We start from the raw sequence: 20,603 nt of genomic DNA on the forward strand, positions 1-20,603 counted from the left end.
GATCAACGTGCAAAACATAAATACTTAATTTCATTTCAGGACTGTATTTCAAAACCAATAACTCGGGGAAAAGGCAAAGGTGAAAGACAATGGACTGCTGTTTCTTACCATGCCTATCTGAAAGTTCGCGAACAAATACTCCTTGACTACAATGCAGAAAAAGACATGGGTATAATATCTCCATCTACCACCCTCTTTCTGTCTCTATCTATCTATCCTTCAGTTGAACTATCTATCTCATTTCATTTCCTTTCGTTGATATTGATTAATATATTTTTTCTTAATTGTTTATATATTCTAATAGGATTTGGGCCATTCTACACTTCTATGCTAGAGAAAAGGTACTCAATGACAGCAAACGATTCGCATTCAGCTAAAGATCAAGAGGCAAAAATGGAAAAGCTTGATAGTTTTGTCGACATTGGGCAGAAGTTAAAACATATTAAGGAAAATTCCGATAAAAGTGATGGAGATGAAAAAGAAAACATTGCAGAAATCAAGGACATTTTGCACTCTTTCAAAAAGGTGACTATGACAAACGGAATAAGTTAAGTTTCTCTATCGTCAACTTCAAAAGGGCAAAACAAGAGGTTTTGTAAGCGATATGTCGAAACATGGAAAGATGGAGAAACACATACTATCAACATAACGCTATTGAGCATTATTACTAAAACTATATTAATTTTAAAGAATTGCTAATATAAGTATATTACATCGTTGTAATCAGAGAGAGAGAGAGAGAGAGAGAGAGAGAGAGAAAGAGGGTCATGTGCATTTGATATCACTGCTTGGTTGGAAGTATTGTTTTAAACGAATGTCTGATCTGGATATATAGCTTGCCGAACCTAGGAGCCTAACTTTGGCAGTAAACAACGTCATAATTGTCTTAATTATGCAAAAGAAAAAACATTTAAAGAAGAAAAATGTTCCCACATTTATGTATCAAATTTTCATTTTCGTCAAAACATAATGTTTATCTCTCAACTGACGCGATACAAGAAACCATGTTCTGCGTATAAATTTTCAAACCGAGGTAGACTACATGTACTAACAAACACATAGGTGTTACGGAATCTCGCAAGTTTTATTGATATTATATCCAAAAAGAAATTTGTCATTAGGTGGAATGCTGGTTTATTTGCGCTAAATTTTACATTACACTAATAATCTGATTCCCAAATTAAATTTATAGCAAATTATGGCTTAAAATTCTTTTTTTTTTTAAATCTAATTAAAGAAAAATGCTTTATATTAAATACCTTGTTTGCCACATCTACATGTACGGGATACTTTTTATAGATATCGTTTGCGTTTGATGACGGGGACAGAAGTTTGAGACGAAAACTGTTTTTCTTATGGACAGACATTGTAGAGGATATTCAACTTGAAGATATCCGCAGTAGGTGTTGATTTTCAAACGTTATTAAAACTGAAGAAAAACTCAGTAATCTGAGTATTTGATACACAAATGCATATTTACCTCAACTATCCATCGTCAAAGTAGAACGGAAAACAGGGATTACCTTTTCGTTTTACCAAACTTCAAAGAAAGAAAGTTTCGTTTAGAAAGTGCTAATGAGGAGCAGTTATCAATCTCATAACTTCTTTAAGGAATGCAAAATTATGAATTTGGCAAACACAGACCCATGGCCATACAAGAGGTGGGATCAGGTTCCTAAGTGGACTAGTCATCCCGTCACACCCACCGAAAGACCCATATCTTGAACAGAACGAAAACAACTTTAATGTCTACAGATCGTTAGGCTGCTCTTGGCACACTGATTTTGACTACGGTTAACTCCGTTTGCTTGATCAAGATATGCAAGGAGACGTCACCAATACCGGTGAAGGGCTATAAAATTTGGACCATGCTCAGCGCTTACGACCTTTGAGCAGGGAGGGATCGTTATCGTGCCACACCTGCTTTGAAACGGGGCCTCGGTTTTGTGATCTCATCCGAAGGATCACCCCCATTTAGTCGTCTCTTACGACAAGCAAGGGGGTACTGAGGACCTATTCTAACCCCGATCCCCACAGGACGCTCTTCATTAGGACGGTACTGCAGATTTCATATACGATCAAAATGTATTCAATTAATTGTTCCTCACTTACCTCGGGAAGGAATGCAATAGATAGGGCCTTCGATGGGTTTGACCGGTTGACGAGGGCTGATTATTCCTCCTAGATGCCCATCTCTCGTATATCTAGGGGTCTGTGTTTGCCCAACGCTCTAGTTATGAGATTGATCACTATTTGCCATCTTCATCTTTCATCATATCTCAAACAGCAATAGCGAAAATAATTTTTATGTAAGGTCCAATGACTAATATGCGTACTTTCAACAAACGTAACTCATATTGATTTCTTCTTTCTGGGTGAAAAAAAAATGATTTTATGTTGCATCCTCAATGAATATATCAAAATTTGTAGCGTTGATATGCCCACACTTTAACAATGTTAGTTAGCCCTGAGTTTAACGGTTCCCATAACACAATCGTCCCTTCGTAACCCGAAATCAAAAGAATTATAAACAAGACATTACAATTAAGTCTCCATCACTCTTGTTTTGCTGTTTGTCATTGCTTATTGGTGATCTAATTTCTTATTTTCCACCATACTGAACAGAGCTAACCAAATGTTGTTTCAACTAATTTAGACTTGAGCAGAACGTCTCAGAAAACTGCAGATTATGAGCAATGTCAGTGTAATTGAGATAAGGAAAAAGCTCCGATTATTCTTCAGAAAAGAAATACCATCGATAACAGTTTTAGAACGAGCCTAATGGAAATATATATACAGAAATATTCATTTTCATACAGAGATACCTAAGATAACTTTAACTGTTCCTAAGTTTGAGTTCAGTGATGATGTGAAGCTGGAGGCCAATGTTGATGTTGATGTCTCTCTTTTCATCTGGCTCAAGAAAAATGACGGAAAAGATAGATTCGAAATATTACGAAAATTCAGAGAGTCCAATTCGGGTCAAATGCGAAGCGATTCGTATGAGTTGAAAAAGTTCTCGAAAGATGATGAGGGTCAATACCAGCTTATAGTCGCAAGCAAGGAAACAGTTGGAAGGAAGATATTTCAGCTACATTCAGGTAAACGTTATCATTTCTTTAGGCTACCTTTCTGATATATAGAATGGAAAATGACTTGTCGATATATCAATTCAATGTAGATTCTATGTATAGTTTATGGTTTTTATAATTTTGAAAAAGAAGAGAAGGGACTCAAAAATGAATATAAATGCATTTTCTAAAAATCTCTTCGTTTACCAATTGCATGTATACTCATTTACGCTTCTTCAAGAGTATTACTTTTCACTGTATAGAAGATTTCCAAAGCAAAGATCTAATTCAGTGATTCCAGTGAGTCTTTACATTTAGACTTTATATATCAATAGACGACATGGTAAAACAAGAAGCAATGGATATGTTTTTGTTTATATACACAGCAAAACAAATTTCTCATAGGAACGTTTCATTCATCTTTTACAGAATTACATTTCCAGATCAATATACACATGTACCTATAAGCATTGAAAGTATTAAATAAACCGTATGATAAACAATTTATCTCTATATACTCTTTTTGAATTTTACACAATCTTAAGTTAGCTGATTAAGCTTTCAACGTAAAATTCAATGACCACATTTCCATCTCTTCTTTAATATTTAATGTATGGAAGACCATCAATGTATATAACCAACAAAAAGAAAGTACAGGGCTATTCTTAACTATTGAGATTCGGATATATTACATACAATGAGCTAATTGATCAATTGTGTATTTTAATGAATTAAAATATATTTTTGTAAAATAGATAAATATACTACCATATGTGCAATTTATAGATTCACTTCCGGTCGGCAAATACGGCTTATTAGCTGTTTTCGTTGTCTAGCGTTTTTCTCAGAAACAGTAAAAGATAGAGTCACCAAATTTTCAGAGTGAATAGATCTCACTTTGTAGGCGTGCAGGAGGGGGTTAAGAATGTCGGCCGTCACTTCCGGTCGTCACCGGAAGTGATTAATGAATCATAAATTTCAAACTTTTTTCTTTCAAATTGAAACCTATATCGGTTTTCTAGGTCTCGTTCTAATTCTCAAAAAATGTTGACCCCACCGGAAGTTGAATTTCCAACTTCCGGTTATATCAAAGAAAGACTATTCATTCTCTCATTTTTCAGTGCCATAAATCTCGGTCATGAAACAAGTTAATGATTTGAATTTTATATATGTTATAGATACTATAAATGTCTAGAGTATATTTAAATATTTTTGTAAAATTCATTTCCGGTCGTGAGATATGGGGTGGACATATTCAAACCTTGTCTTTTCACTTTCTCAATAATGAATATAGATAGACGCTTGAAACTTCTAGAGTTGATCAACTAACATTAGTCCAATGTACACATACATTCAATTTTTTCATCCGTCACTTCCGGTCTCTACCGGAAGTATTTGAAAAAATGTCGATTTTCCAATTTCTTCGAGTCTGGATATATTTTCTTGATATTTTCAGGAATAATGTCTGATGAAATGACCTTGCTATAATTATTTTTGTTTTTACAAAATTCACTTCCGGTCGGAAAATATGGCCGATTTTCTGTTTCTCAAAAGGAATTTTGTCCAGCATTTTACTTCGAAAAGGTAAAATATAGGTTCATCAAATATTCAGGGATGATCAATCTCCATTTGTAAGCGTGCAGTAGGGGGTTGAACATGTCAACGCTCACTTCCTGTCGTCACCGGAAGTGAGGGAAAGAATCGCAAATTTCAAACTTTTTCTTTTAAATTGAAACCTATACTAGTTTATTAACTCCCCTTCAAAGTGTCAAAAGAATATTGACTCTGTCGGTAGTCAAAACGACTACTTCCGGTTTCTTGATAAAATACCTTTTTACTTTTCGTCTCTTTGTCCCCATAAATCTCCCTTATAGTTGAAGTCTTTCATATGATTTTCATATGTCTTAATAAAAGTATCAACTTCTAAAGTTTTGATAATTTTGTTTTTCAAAATTGACTTCCGGTCGGTAGTAACCTACTACTTTTTCTTTCTTTAGTCTACTTCTTTTTGTTGAGAACTCTTTCAGTTAGAGACGTGAAATTCTCAGGGAATGTAGACAGTAAAGAGTCGCTGTCATTTATAGGAAAACGCATCTGAATAGTACTTCCGGTCGTCACCGGAAGTTACGAGAAATCAGTAAAAAATTCGATAATACATTTCTCATTCATTGTTAAGGCACATTTTCTGATATATTTAAATGGTTTTCGTAGGAACAGAAAGCTCTTTACCGGAAGTGATCTAACGGAAGACCTACTCATTACTAGTAATGAGTGTCTAGTTATTATTCTTTTTCTCCGGTACTTTTTTGTCCGGTAGTGTTCTCAGAAACTACAAAAGGGATCGATATGAAACTTTCCAGGATGATAGTATAGCGTTTGTAGATGTGCATAGTGATAGTCATTTTGTCTTCACGTGCATGCACGCGGGCGCACGTGCACTGCAATTTTGGTACAAAAAATGGAAAATCAGAATATTGAAGGAATCGATATAAAACCTAAATAGGATGATAGTATATCATTTGTACATATGAAAAATAATAGTTATTTTGTCAGCACGCGCACGCATGCGCGTGCACGCGCATTACGAAATTTGTACACTAACTTTGGAATCAGTCTAACTTTTTTGTTGTTCATTGAAATGGCTTGAAATTTATATCGTAGGTAGATATTGAGACCCTTAACTGATTTGCATGGTCAAAATTACCAATTTGCACGCGCATGCACGTGCGCTTCATTTTGATTGGATAATACTCAAACGTTTGTAACTATCTTATTTATGAAGCGAATGAGATGATATTCACAGCATACGTAGACAATATGTGTATCGACATATTGGTGTAACAAAAAAATGCCAACGCACACGCGCATGCGCGTGCAACGTTTTTTAAATGTTCAATTTTTAAAGGACGACAACGTTTTTGTTTTTCTTCAAATTCTATTGATATTAGGGGTTTTTATGTGTCTTGGTACTCCTTACAAATTGCTGTGGTTAGAATTACTGCTCATCACGTGCATGCACGTGTGCTGATTTCTGATTGGACGATTTTAAAATCACTATAACTTCCTTATATTTGTTGGAAACGTTATGAAATTCATACTGTGGGTATATGATACAAATGCCTGTTGAACGACATCAACAAAAATTCGGAATCATACACGCGTGCGCGTGTATGCACGTGCAACGCATTCTTTCATTTCTTAGTACTGAAATGACCATATTGAACGTACTACATGTAATTAAAGGCTAAAATAAAATGATTTTTTCCTATAGATTCACAAGGACATCACTTTTTAATTGGGGGAGGTTTGGGGAACATCTGTAACGGTCCCCGTTACAATTAGAACTAGTTTGAAATATGAATTGCATTATAATAGAAATTGCATTGACCATTTGATAGAAGATAAATTATTTCAGTGAGAATGAAATACTTTGAATACACAAAAAGTGCGTCACAATGCATGTTGAGTATGACGCAATATGAGGTGAAAGTGTGACATCAGCATTGATACTGATTGAGTGTAGAACATGATTTAGATATTCTTTGGGTTTTTTTTAATGAGAAACAAGTGTTCTACACTAGAGATACTTGGAATCTTATTTACCGGTGTTAACTATTAATTTACTAGATCTATCTGTCATTGGGACAGTTTGTATGAATTTGGAATGATTAAATGGACTCTAACTCTACTATTAACTAACATATCAAATTTAATTTACAGAAAAATAGGCTAATCTCTACACCACCTTTCAAGTTTCCTGTTAAATGAATTCCTTACTGACCATCCAGAATTTGTTATGTTGTCTGCAAAGTGATATTCATTCATTTCTTCCTTTAATTCTAGAGAGTTCACATCAAGGGGGGTAATAATTGTGTAAAATAGTAGGCCCTAGTGTAGAGTTTTGAGGGGTTTTACAAAAAAGGGTAAATTGTTTAACTGTTTTTATTTACTATATTGGTAGTATAAATAACTGTCTTAAAAACGGCATGTAGAATTAATGTCAGCCCTGCTGCGTTTCAGAGAAAATAGTGTCTGAAAAGAAGTCATAAATGCTCTTTTTTACCTTAATTTATGACTTATTCTTAAGAATAAGCAAGAAAATACACATTTTTTCAATCAAAAGTACAATAATCAAAGTGCTTTCTTAAATTTCCATTCACTGTACATTGCTGGGAAATTGTTTTATTAGAAATATTTGTGAAAAGATTAAAAACTCAACATCTCATGATTTAACTGTGGGTACGGTCCGTTGCCATGGAAACACGATGCATGGTTCCAGTAATTTTCACTTTTTTAACATTGATTATCACCATACACAAAAGTGTGAGAGTTTCATTCAGATTTGTGATTTTTGCACTTTCCACTTTTTTAAAGAAAATTCTCAATGGTTACTGACAGCTTCTCTTAATATGTACACGATAATTGGTGTCTTGTATATGCGAGGTAACATAGTTTTCAAAAATGAAAATTGAATTCAAAAGTAAAACCAAGAATGACCACAGTTGGAGCATTATCCGAATTTCCAAGGACAAAGCATGGAAACAGAAATACGACGAAGAACATGAATAAACTGAAAGAAAGAAAAGCCAAACAAAAAAGAAATGAGTTACTGGATTCCACCAAAACAATAGTATTGATAATATGCACTGATAGGGTAAAAGCATCGTTTACGTTTCTAGAAGTTCCTGCCGAGTTGCCATATAGGTGCATGAACTCGATTAAAGATGAACTCTGAAGATTTAAGTGAAAAAAGTGAATTGAAGAATAAAAGTAATTTTACATATAAAGTTAATTTTCATTTAAGTTTACAGTTCAATTTGAATACTTTTCAAACACATTCTTTTAATTGTTGCTAGATAAATACATATTCTCTTTTTGGCGCCATCTTGAATGTGAACAAGCACGAGCGAATTCGTGTACGGATTGGTTATCTGATTCTGCTCGTGCGCACTCCACAGTGATTCGTACTATCCCGTATCAGACTGTTCTTATTCGTTCTAACCCCCAGTTATGTCGTGATAAACCATAGTTCACCCGTAGTTTACACACCCTGATATGTGGCGTTCTGTATAAAACCGTGATATTTCCGTATTAAATCAAACCGTAACAAACCGTATCACTCATGTCTCCAGTTGACCCTCTTTCTACATTTTCCTTGGTAGATACGTCACAAACCGCAGTTTGACCGTTTCGTATCCGTATCAGGTCATCCGTAAGATTTAAAACGGCAAGGTAAACCGTGAATGTGTGACCCAGGCGGTACTAGTCTATACGAATTTCCGACTCGTAGTCAATCGCAATAATTCGTAAATTATCCATGCCTAAATCGTAACAATCCGTGTACCTTTACAGATTTGTGGAATACGTAAGGATTCCTAAGAAAAAATCCCTGAATGTGAAGGTACCATATTACGTGCATTTTGTGTTATCATTCCGGGTATAACAAGTTATAGCACATATATACACCTTTTAAGATTTTAAATTCAAGGACATTTTTATAACCCATGCAAAATGAATCCGTGATTTGTGTCATTTATTGATTTCCGTGTATCACGGAAATTACATACAAATCACGGGTGTTTCTATTTGCTAAGACGCGGAACAGAAAACGAATCAGAAGACGGAACGGAACGGAAAACGTAAAATATTGTATGCAATAATGTTATGAAGAGGTCAGCATTTTGCAAAATAAAAGGTTTATCATGAACAAGGAAAGCAGAAATTACGGAGAGAGCGGGAAGTCATTCAAAGAATCCATTGTTTCATATACTTCATACCAATGCATATGTATTCTAAAATATTTAACTTACCATGAAACATATTAACAAATCAAAATGAAAAATGAAAAAAAAGCCCCCCCCCCCCCCCTCAGGAAACAATATTGTAAATGATAAAAATAAAATCAACAATTTCCCCCAAACACAGCCTTCTTAATTATCGAACTTGCTTTTATTCATAATTTAGTTTTACACCTGGTATAATATATGGATAATATGTATCATATCAAATTCTAAAGCGAACGAGTCTGGTGTGTAAAAGGTTTGCCTCATTTGGAATGAATTTATGTGAATGTTCATACATTTACAGACATCCTGCTCTTCTGGCTCAGGAGTTCTTGAGAAGATTTTTAAAGATTGTTCCTATATATTTGTATGTGAAATTTTGATCCCCTATAGTGGCCCAATCCAAACCCCGCAGGTCATGATTTTAACAAACTTGAATCTGCACTTTGTAAGGAAGCTGTCATGTAAATTTCTCGCCCTTCTGGTCCAGTGGTGCTTGAGAAGAAGATTCTTAAATGACCCCACTCTATATTTTGCATTTTATGATTATATCCCCTTTGAAGAGGGCATGCCCCTTCATGTGAATAAATTTGAAATCCTTTTACCCAAGGGTGCTTTTGGCCAAGTTTGGTTATAATTGGCTCAGTGGTTTTGGAGAAGAAGTCGAAACTGGTAAAAGTGTACAGACGATGGACAACAGGCGATCAGAAAAGCTCACTTGAGCTTTCAGCTCAAGTGAGCTATAAATAATATATCAAACACAAGATGTTAACTTCCTGACTTAATACATGTAAGATCATGGATTGTCATTGTTATATATATAAATACCACACTCCCTGTGATAAGTATACACATACATGGTTTTATGTGTAAATTTACATGTAAATGTGTGATAATGACGTTTGCCACGGGGCATCACTGGCGGAATTAGAGGGGCGTGGGGGTGCACCCCCTCTAAAGTTTTCAAAGTTTAGGCTACAAATCATTGTGTACTATATATAGATGTAAAATCAAATCATATCTATAATAATTGATTCGAAAAGGTGAATGTCAAAATACATAAAGTCCCTAACTCCGTCACTTTCGGGAAACCCTGCGTTGTTTGTAAACGAATGTGATTGTGTCTTCATTTTTTTCCATACTGAAAATCTACAATGAAATGCCGATAAGTTATAAAGAATGTGTCGATAACAAATAACAATAAAGTTATATGAAATATACTATATCTATCATTTTTATGTGAAATTAGTAAGCACTTTCCCTTTCATGTGCTATCACATCGATTCCTGCGTCGCAACAACATTCCTATTTTTAAATCCAAGAAATACAAATAGATGGACTCAAATCACAGCTCAATGGCGAGCAGATAAGTTTGACTAGAAAGAACTTTACTGATGATAAATTTTGCCTCATTTGAGTAGTGTTGATAAAGGTGTGTTTCTGATTGTAAGAGGGGATGTAACTTCACCTATGAAGGCTAATTGTATGGTTAAATTTTACTCTTAAAATCACTAAAATTCCGGAGCTTCTGGGGGCTTCGCCCCCTGGAACCCCACCAGGTCTTTGCCCCAGACCCCCTGCCTCTGGAAAAAATGCCACGCCTCCCTCTTAACCAGAATTCTTGGATCCATCCCTGGTTATAAAGTACGTGTGTTCCTTCCATTCCCTAGCCATAGGTGTCGCTGTTCGCGAACACATCTGTTAATGCCGATATTTCAAAAATCTTGTAAAATGCTTGGTAACTTCTTATACATACTTTTGACTTCGCCTAATCAATTCATGATGCAGAATTTTAAGATAAAATTGTTTTACCGCTTGCAAACAAATTCCCAAAATTTTGATTTTAATCATAAAGTAAGAACTAAGTTCGTTTGGTATCGTATTTGGCCCCCTGAATTATCAAAAAATGAAGTACATGTTGAATCAAACTTCTACATTGCAAAATACTGACGGAGATACATTTGTCTCAAAAATGAAACGAAACTTTAAAAATGTGTCACATTTCTACTACATTGACGTAGCCAAAATACGTACGGAACACAAATTTCCGGAAAATTTCATAAAATTTAACCACTTTTAAAGATATTTGAATAGGTCCGCATAATATCACCACTTTAAAATTTTCACACATAAAACATTTATGTGTAAGCATTTCACATACAAAAAATTACGATGGTGATATTGTGCGGACCATACTAATTTCTTATTTTACGTTCATATTTTTAGCGTTTTTACAGCATTGAAATACACGTCATGTTTATGGATGTTGTTATATAGGTGTTGTTACATAAGTTTAAATGATAAAATTCCTAACATCAATCTAAAGGGGCAATGTCACGATACGATATTTACATGTCTTCCCTTGTGTTGTGTATTATATTAATCATGCCATCTTACTTCCGTCCCTGTAACTAAGCGACATGTACACTGGTTTGGAATACTTTGATATCAATTACTTTTAATCAATGGAAATTGCATTATATGAAACATTTTGCCGAATACAAAATGCTACTATTTCTTATTAATCTATATAGCTAAATGCATGGCAGAGCACGAGGCCGATTTATACATGTATTTCGGTTTATTATATACTTTCAATTTCATCTCTTCTTTTTTCTTTAAAAGTTTGCGGGCATATATCACACGATATTTGCCCGGAAACATTCCGGCCCGCAAACATTACGTCACAATCAAATTTCTACGCCGTTAAAATTCAAATTTTTCGTGTTTTTCATCTTTTACTCAGTTAAACCGATAAAGTTATTGTTAAAAATAAAATTATTGTTAGTTTCTAAATGAAATTGAAAGTATATAATAAAAAGGTTATAGACTTTGTATGGAAAATATGACGACCTCGTTTTTTGTCGCGAACGGACCTCGCAAGCTCGGTCCGTCTACGCGCCAAAAAACTCGGTCGTCATATTTTCCCATACAAAGTCTATAACCTATAAATATAGACGTCACTTCTCAAAAGTGACAGACGTCACTTAATTCTCAAAAGTGACGTCACAATGGGTTGATAGATCATTTAGACAACTTACATACTATGTTACCTCAGCCGGTAGTGTAATGGAAACGACCAATATTAAGATATTAAGTAAACAAAGATAAAAAAAAAATTTAATTTAAAGTAGAGATATTTCAATAGCATTGAACATTACAGTGCATATGCCGTCGTGCGATACGACTATATGTAGGCCTAAGTCTATATCTTCAGCATTTGTATTGTTATAATTTTCCAATTACCCCAGTATTCGTAACGTGTTACCCTTTCGTGAATGTAAGCATATTAGCTATTTTATTATAGACACGTAGGATTGTTTTTTCAAGGGGGAGCCGGAGAAGTTGACTTCACTTTGTCTAAAAATAATACTTGTAAAATTGAAACAAAAAGCCAACATGGTCTTCAAAATCCTAATTTGTGTGTGGGGGGGGGGGGGTGGATTTGGGTTGGCATACATCATATGTATTTTCATTAAATATAATATTGATTAAACTTTACGTTTTCCCTAACTTCTAGTTCTTCATTCCGGGGGGTAAGTGGGGTTGCTCCCTTCTATACATGAATTCAATTCATAATTTCTATTAGTACTACTTCGAAACTGCATTCTTACCATTCAATATTACTTTTTAAAAAGTGGCCTGGGGAAGTCACCAAATATATCTTTACTAAAAAATATATATTGTTAAGAAAGCACCCCCACCCTATTCTATATGCCTGTCATACACCGCTTTGTGTTATTCACGGATAAATATTATAAAGTTATTTTCTGTCATATACGTACATTCGTGACAAATTAATTTTGTATAAACGCACATGATTACTAATGAAATATTTTTCAAACAGCACATTCAAGTAGGCAGCATAAATGTTTACGTTTGTGAAACGGTTGATTCATCAAGACATGGATTTCAACATCGTCGGAAACCCACGGTGGAGAGAGGAACGATGCGTAATCAACCGTGGGTTTCCGACGATGGGATTTCAAGGTTTTATTTCATTCCCACAAGCATTCACTACTACCATAAAGGGGAGGGAGGGTGCAGGGTAAATCAAAATTCATGTTACAATTATGGAAACACTACCTTGTCAAAATAAAGTGGGGGCAAGTTGTGTTGCTAAATTCCTGTAATATTTTTTTGTGGAATCTAATGTGGCAATATACTGGGCACTGGGATATGTGTTCTATGTCATGGTCCTTTTGAAAGATACATAATACCACTGGTTATTTACATCATCAAAACGTGGAACAGTTGTTCAAGTAGTACGTAGAGCAAGATTTTCACGCACATGTAGACCTTTACAGTCTGCCATCCATCCACCGTTGACATGACATTTATATTGGCGTGTGCAAAAGACATCGCATATCTAAATCATGCGCGGATCTAAAGTGGGTCACCGGAACACCACCCCTGGAATATGAAGTTATTACATCCATGCGCTAAGTAATGAGGACAGAACCAGATCACAATATCATCATGAAATCATCTGTACAAAACTGGAACATTGTTTAATATCCTTCCATTTTCAATTTACGTAATTACCGGTGATTGATTTTCTTTATAGTCATTTTTTATTATATATATACTGCGTCAGTACGATGTAAAACATTAAAACAATTTATACTCTACATGTAGGATTCAAAGCATAGATTATAATTTAAACCTTTCACTTAAGTTAATGACAACAAATTGCTGGATAATACAAACCTTTGACTGACGGTATTATATATGGTAGTGAACTGTCATAAAAGAATTTACTTTTGTACAATTTAAACTGTCACTACTTCATTCATCATTAGAAACTGACCGAACAGGACTAAATCAGGCATGTAGCAAGAAGGGGGGGGGGGGGGGGCTGCCTTAAGGTACGATCCTCTACCATGCGGACTTCGGACGCGATATGAGACGATAATACTGATTTATAATTCAAACTGTTTCAATTGCGTAAATACCAATGCATTGAAAGATGTGTTGTATATAAAGAAGTATTTATGATATATATTTTTTAAATAGATACACGTGCATATGCTAAAATCTTGAATCTTAAAATCCCGCAAGATTATTTTTAGTTATATTCTTTTCATTGTGATAGTGTTGAATACGTGTGCTATACATTCTCAATCCCAATGTCATGTGTGTTTTTGTTTTTTTTAATTCCAAAACATTTTAATATTTCTTCTCACATTACTTTGAATGAATTTCATGTTCTTTTCACTGTATCCAATGTGGCATCGTTTAGTGTCTTCGCTGAGCTGAACACACCTTTAGTGTTCTTGGGGGGATTGAACATGGTGTGTGTATATACATAAGTATAGTTTCATGTACCCAATCACCATAGATACAACTGATATTCATTTAATTCATATTTAAACAATGCAATTTAATCCAAATGTAAAGACACAAACATGTGCTGAATGATAAAATTAATTGAATATGGGTTACTCTACAATTACTAAATACCGTTACACAAATCGTCATTCAAATCGTAGCACCCGTCACATTGAATCATTTACAATTCATGAAAACTTTCGGAGTGAGTCAATTAAACTTTTCAAATAATAATCACAGTACACTGATACGGTACGCTATGTAATAACGAGACGGTCCCGGAATCGGCCTAAAAAGGTACAGTCACCGCAATCGGTTGCAAAGCGTTGCACGAATGACGAGCTATGTACCAAATATTATTGTTACACTGTGCATACCTTCGCCATTTATGCCACTGTATGTAACATACCCTCTCGTTATTACATACCGTGCCGTACCAGTGCACTTTTATTTTTGCCAAAATAATAAGACATTTAGCCTTCTTGTTCATGACGTCGCATAACGTAACGTCAAAATGGCAATACGTTATCGTAAACTATACTGTATTAACGTATGTATTATATGAAAATAAAGCTTCTTAAGGACATATGATAGTCATTTTATAAAAACATATACCTTATTAAAGAACTTTGAGGGATATCTTTTAATTTGAACACGGGGCCGAATTTGGCCCCCAAACGTACCGTGTCCTTTCATCCGAATTTTGGTGTTATCTTTGCAACATCAATCATTCTAATTCTTTTAGAATTCTATTCCGGTTTGCATTCCGTTCCGTTCCGTTTTCCGTTCCGCGTTTTAGCAACACCCTACATATCACGGAGATATTTATTTTCAGTCACGGATTCACAGATACCAAAAGTTAACGGAAATTCTGTAAATTGAAGAATTTATATAAAATAAAGATAAAATACCTGTATTATGAAAGAAACATAGCCTTCCGTCTGTAAATATCGCAATGTGATCAAGCCAATATTGCATACACATTACATGTACGTACAGATTTTTGTGATGAAACAATTACAGTGACGTCACAATGCACGGAAATTTTCTGTGAGTGATAGATTCTACCATCATCTTTCCTAGGGTGTACACAAAAAATTCAAATTATATTCGAAGTCACACATCAATGAATTTTATAAAAATAAAATGCACGGAAACCTTTATCATCCGTGCAAAATAAATCCGTGTTTCGTACTTTTTTTCAATTTCCATAGTTGTCCGTGTTTTGTAAATGGCGAATTATATCTGTAATGTTTAAACCTTTCCACAACCGGCTTGGTGAATTTTAATGAAATTACGACCGCTTTGGTCAGGTTCAACATCTTTACTTGGCCTTCGTTCTTGCATCTTTATAATTCTATTAGTTTGTGTGTAGGTACTGGTATCTGTTAAATTGATGACTTTGTAATAAATCTAGACTTTTAGCAAATGATGCATGCAGTTATAAAATTTTAACATGTCAAACAGCATAATGATCAGACTATCTAGAAATGCTTCTCTTTTATTGAGTAATTTTGACTAGAATATCATGAGTTCAACTTTGTGTACAAATAATGAAGTTCTAAGACTAAGCGAATCGACTGATAAGTGCCTATAGAATACGAGTGGTGTGATAACTCTACACAATGAACGCCGTAAAGTCTTATTTACATGTCTAACTGAAGGTCAATTCATCAGGCACTGTGAAAAGTTATTTCACCATGTTATAAATGGAATTCTGTGAAAAGGCAATACAATCGTTTAAACATTTTATTTAGCAAAGGGTAACTGAAATATGTAAAATCACGCATGTGTATAGTATCAAATGCACCAACATTCACAAATGAATGGATAGTGGTTATAAAACATGTTTGACGTGAAGCTCATGCGTTTTAGAAACTGCTTTATTGATACTCTCAATTAAACAAATAAATACACGAACAAATTATTACAAGGGCTAAACAGCAATAATGTCAATACGACCCACTACACATATCATGAATGGTTGGAAAATTAACAAAATCAATAGCTGAAAACACGATATCACTTCATCGACTTGAGATGATTTCTTCTCCACGGCACATGATCCCACCTCTAGTGTGTTCAGTGCTCCGTGTTTGTCCAACTATCTATTTTGTATTGCTAAGAGTTATGAGATTGATCATTGTTCGTTACCTTTCATTCAATCAATTACTCACGGATTATTGATCTTTATAGTTTATATACTCAATATCTTAATAATATTATGCAAGACAATTGTACTACATAAATTATATTCACAAGATACCAGTACTCCGTGTAACGCCTTCCTACTCGGTAAACACACAGTGATACAGAGGGGGGCTGTAACTTAAGAAGCACCGACTTTTTCTAGGCCCATACTAAAACGTGGAATTTTTGTCCACGGGGGCCCATGTCTTTGACCTATACTGTATTATGATCGATGGTATGACATTTTCTTAAATGGTTTCTATGTGACATTTGAGTCTTTCATGGAGTTAAAAACACAGGGGATGCTTACTCCTCCTAGGCACCTGATCCCACCTCTGGTATGTCCAGGGGTCCGTGTTTGCCCAACTATCTATTCTGTATTACTTGTAGGAGTTATGAGATCGATCACTGTTCGTTATCTTCACCTTGCATCAAAACTGCACCTGAAATATTCAAGTGATTAAACATTCAAAAACACAAGGAGGACTGTGTAAAGAATGATCTGAGAGTTGGTTTGAAATACGTTAGACAGGTTGTGTTTTACAAAGTGGATCGTTAGTTTTTCTTCTTTTTTTTCCCCCTTATTTTAATTTTTTTTTTTTTTTTTTTTTTTTTTTTTTTGGTTGCTTTTTGTGGTTGTTTTCCCCTATAGGAATTCACCGTCGCTGTGGCCTAGAGGTTAGAACGTTCGCCTTACATGCGAAAGTAGTGACGGTTTTAAGGGGGCGCACCCCCCTAGCCCATAAATTTTCAATTTTAAGGTAAATCGTGGTATCTTGTTTAGAAAAATGTACTAAACGATAAAATAAGCAACAATTCCTTCCACGCCAGGATAAATAAATGACAAAATCTTTTGATTTCTTGAATTACTTTACTTGGATATTTTTTTCCCGACAAAACCCTTAAAATCCGCGTCATTTGACTAATTTCAATTCATCAAAAATGATAGAAAATAGTACAAATCACTGAATAGGAAACATATTTGAAGCCCTATAAAATTGTAAAATCCAGGCGCCTCAAGGCGGCCCCCAAACCCATGCCTCATAAATTAGCCCCCACCCCCACCCCCCCCCCCCACCCCACCCCCACCCCCCGTAACCGCAATTCCTGGATCCGTACCTGTAAAGGCCCGGGGTTCGTATTCCGGCTGCGACAGACTAAAATCGTTAAAACAGATAGTGACAGATGACCTCAAAAAAAGATGTCGCGTGTCACAGTAGGTGTGGTATGCTAAAGAATCCTCATTGCTAAATGGCCTAAATTTGAAGCCCTTCACCGGTCTTGGTGACGTCTCCGTATGAGTGAAAAAATCTCGAGAGAAACGTTAAGCATGATACAATCAATCAATCTTATAGGAATTATGAGATTGATTACTGTTCGTTATCTTCCCCTTTTAATCGTTATAACGACCAACGAATTTCCAAAATGCTGACTTTAAACGAGAAAATTTGAGAAAATGAGAAAACGATTCACAAATGGTTAGTGGTTATCTAAAATTTAAGAATTATTCAAATGCACTTTAAGTTTGTATCAAGGGGAGGTAATCCTGTCTGCGTGTGTACTTTTTAATAGAATTCTGTGAAATATCACTGTTATCCTTTGATTGTATTTTTAATAAATTCATTAGGAACGAATGCCTACACTCCACTTCATGAAGCTTGTCAAGTTGGCGATGACACCACTGTACAACAACTACTGCAAAATGGCGCCAACATCAATGTATATGACAACGAAGGATTCAATCCTCTTCTCATTGCCTGTAAAGAAGGACACGACACCACGGTACAACTTTTACTGAACAATGGAGCCGACATTAATTTATGTACAAATACAGGATCCAGTCCTCTATTTATAGCTTGTTTTTATGGACATGAGAGCACGGTACAACTTTTACTGAACAATGGCGCCGACATTAATCTATGTAAGAATCAGGGAACCAGTCCTCTATTTATAGCATGTGAACAAGGACATGACAGCGCGGTACAACTTTTACTGAACAATGGAGTCGACATTAATTTATGTACGAATGATGGAACCAGTCCTCTATATATAGCTTGTCAAAATGGACATGACAGCACGGTACAACTTTTACTGAACAATGGCGTCGATATCAATTTATGTACGAATGATGGAACCAGTCCTCTATATATAGCTTGTCAAAATGGACATGACAGCACGGTACCGCTTTTACTGAACAATGGAGCCGACATTAATTTATGTAAGAATGAGGGAGCCAGTCCTCTATTTATAGCTTGTCAACAAGGACATAACAGCGCGGTACAACTTTTACTGAACAATGGCGCCGATATCAATTTATGTAAGAATGATGGAGCCAGTCCTCTATTTATAGCTTGTCAAAATGGACATGACAGCACGGTACCGCTTTTACTGAACAATGGAGCCGACATTAATTTATGTAAGAATGAGGGAGCCAGTCCTCTATTTATAGCTTGTCAACAAGGACATGACAGCGCGGTACAACTTTTACTGAACAATGGCGCCGATATCAATTTATGTATGAATGATGGAGCCAGTCCTCTATGTATAGCATGTCAACAAGGACATGACAGCGCGGTACAACTTTTACTGAACAATGGCGCCGATATCAATTTATGTAGAAATACAGGATCCAGTCCTCTATTTATAGCTTGTTACCATGGACATGACAGCACGGTACAACTTTTACTGAACAATGGCGCCGATATCAATTTATGTATGAATGATGGAGCCAGTCCTCTATATATAGCATGTCAAAATGGACATGACAGCGCGGTACAACTTTTACTGAACAATGGCGCTGATATCAATATATGTAATAATGATGGAACCAGTCCTCTTGATATTGCGCGTCAAAATGAGCGTCACGATGTAGTAGAAATGTTGCTTTGAAAACTGCGGTGATATCTAACTTCATAGATGACTGTTCAATGATTTTTTTAGTCAATTAACTCGTTCATTCACAAAAAGGACAGGTACCTTAATAAACGAGTAAGGAATACATAATATCTATACACCGCAAGGACAGATACTTATATAATGTTAACAGGAAGTTGTGGAAAAAATAGATATAAACACAAGCTTCTGAATTGTTAAAGAAAATGAGTTAATTCATATTGTTGGTATATAGCGTGCAGTACATATATGCTTCTTGTTATACACCTGTCCTCATGCAGACGGGACATACTATATTCTGGCGTTGTCCGTGCGTCCGCCCGTGTGTCCGTCCGAGGTCTTGTTCTTCGGACTTTTTCCGTTACGTATGTACAGCATTCAAATTTAGTCAAAATTTCACACTCAAGAAACGTAAAAGTGAGAATACATTTCAAATAGATCGATGGATCGTAACCACAACAGCAGTACAACAAGTTCCCACGCTCCTTTTGTTACGGGTAAAGGCATTGCCCTGACATTCTGTTACAATCTCCCTCTCAGAGAAATACATGATTAATTCACATGTCAGCTGAATTGGTGCACCATGACCTTCCTTAATGCTTTTCTATTTATATATCTATACCCATTCAGAGTGCATATTGTGCTTAAAGGTTGAATATCACTGTCCTACGGACGTATGATGTGCCGTTTGGGGTATACTTGATACAATATTATCTAAATGTGAAATATAATTCAAATTCAAATCATAGATTCACATGTAATTTGAATGCAGAATATAGCTCAAAAGCATTCGTGAATTAAATGTACAATTAAATCAAAATATACAATGAGCTATAATGTAATTATGACATAAATTGTATGTACATGTATAATCAGGGATTTTACAACGAGATAATCAAATACAATGAATATATATATATATATAATACAATCTCCATATAATCAACGTATTTGAGATGTACAATGTGATATGAAAGTGCAATGTGATCTAGATGTACACCGTTTTCGAAAGTGATGTATATGAACTGAAATTTATTTGTTTAATAAAAGTTTATGTGCAATGAAATCCATATCTATGTCATCATGGAACCCAAACCTCTGGTCAGTGGTATCATTTCACCAGTCATCAGTGTTATTATTCATGATAAACAAGTCACACGGGGATTAAAAACATTAAATTATGCTACTTTGCATTGGTTGGTTGGTTGGTTGTATATGCATATTACAAATTGTTCACGTATATGAAGACGTTATCAATGTCAGTGAAGGGCTGTAAAATTTAGGCCTATGCTCAGTGCTTACGACTTTTAAGCAGGGGAATCTTTATCGTGCCACA

The 20,603-nt window shown here is 35.2% G+C and overlaps 1 protein-coding gene across 1 annotated transcript; it reads left to right on the forward strand.

Moving 5' to 3' along the window:
- Window positions 1-45: 45 nt before the first annotated feature.
- Window positions 46-20,333, forward strand: LOC130050830 (ankyrin-1-like). Its single transcript, XM_056151606.1, has 5 exons — window positions 46-169; window positions 305-525; window positions 1,300-1,399; window positions 2,820-3,101; window positions 18,003-20,333. The coding sequence occupies exons 1-5, from the start codon at window positions 166-168 to the stop codon at window positions 19,262-19,264; spliced, it is 1,869 nt and encodes a 622-aa protein (XP_056007581.1). The 5' UTR covers window positions 46-165; the 3' UTR covers window positions 19,265-20,333.
- Window positions 20,334-20,603: the final 270 nt, after the last annotated feature.

The sequence above is a fragment of the Ostrea edulis genome, chromosome 10 (assembly GCF_947568905.1).
Source record: "Ostrea edulis chromosome 10, xbOstEdul1.1, whole genome shotgun sequence".
In the NCBI taxonomy this organism is placed as follows: domain Eukaryota; kingdom Metazoa; phylum Mollusca; class Bivalvia; order Ostreida; family Ostreidae; genus Ostrea; species Ostrea edulis.

Coding starts and splice junctions, on each gene's coding strand:
- LOC130050830 (XM_056151606.1), top strand. Junction 526..1,299: donor TTTTGCACTCTTTCAAAAAG/GTGACTATGACA, acceptor TACTTTTTATAG/ATATCGTTTGCGTTTGATGA. Junction 3,102..18,002: donor GATATTTCAGCTACATTCAG/GTAAACGTTATC, acceptor TAAATTCATTAG/GAACGAATGCCTACACTCCA.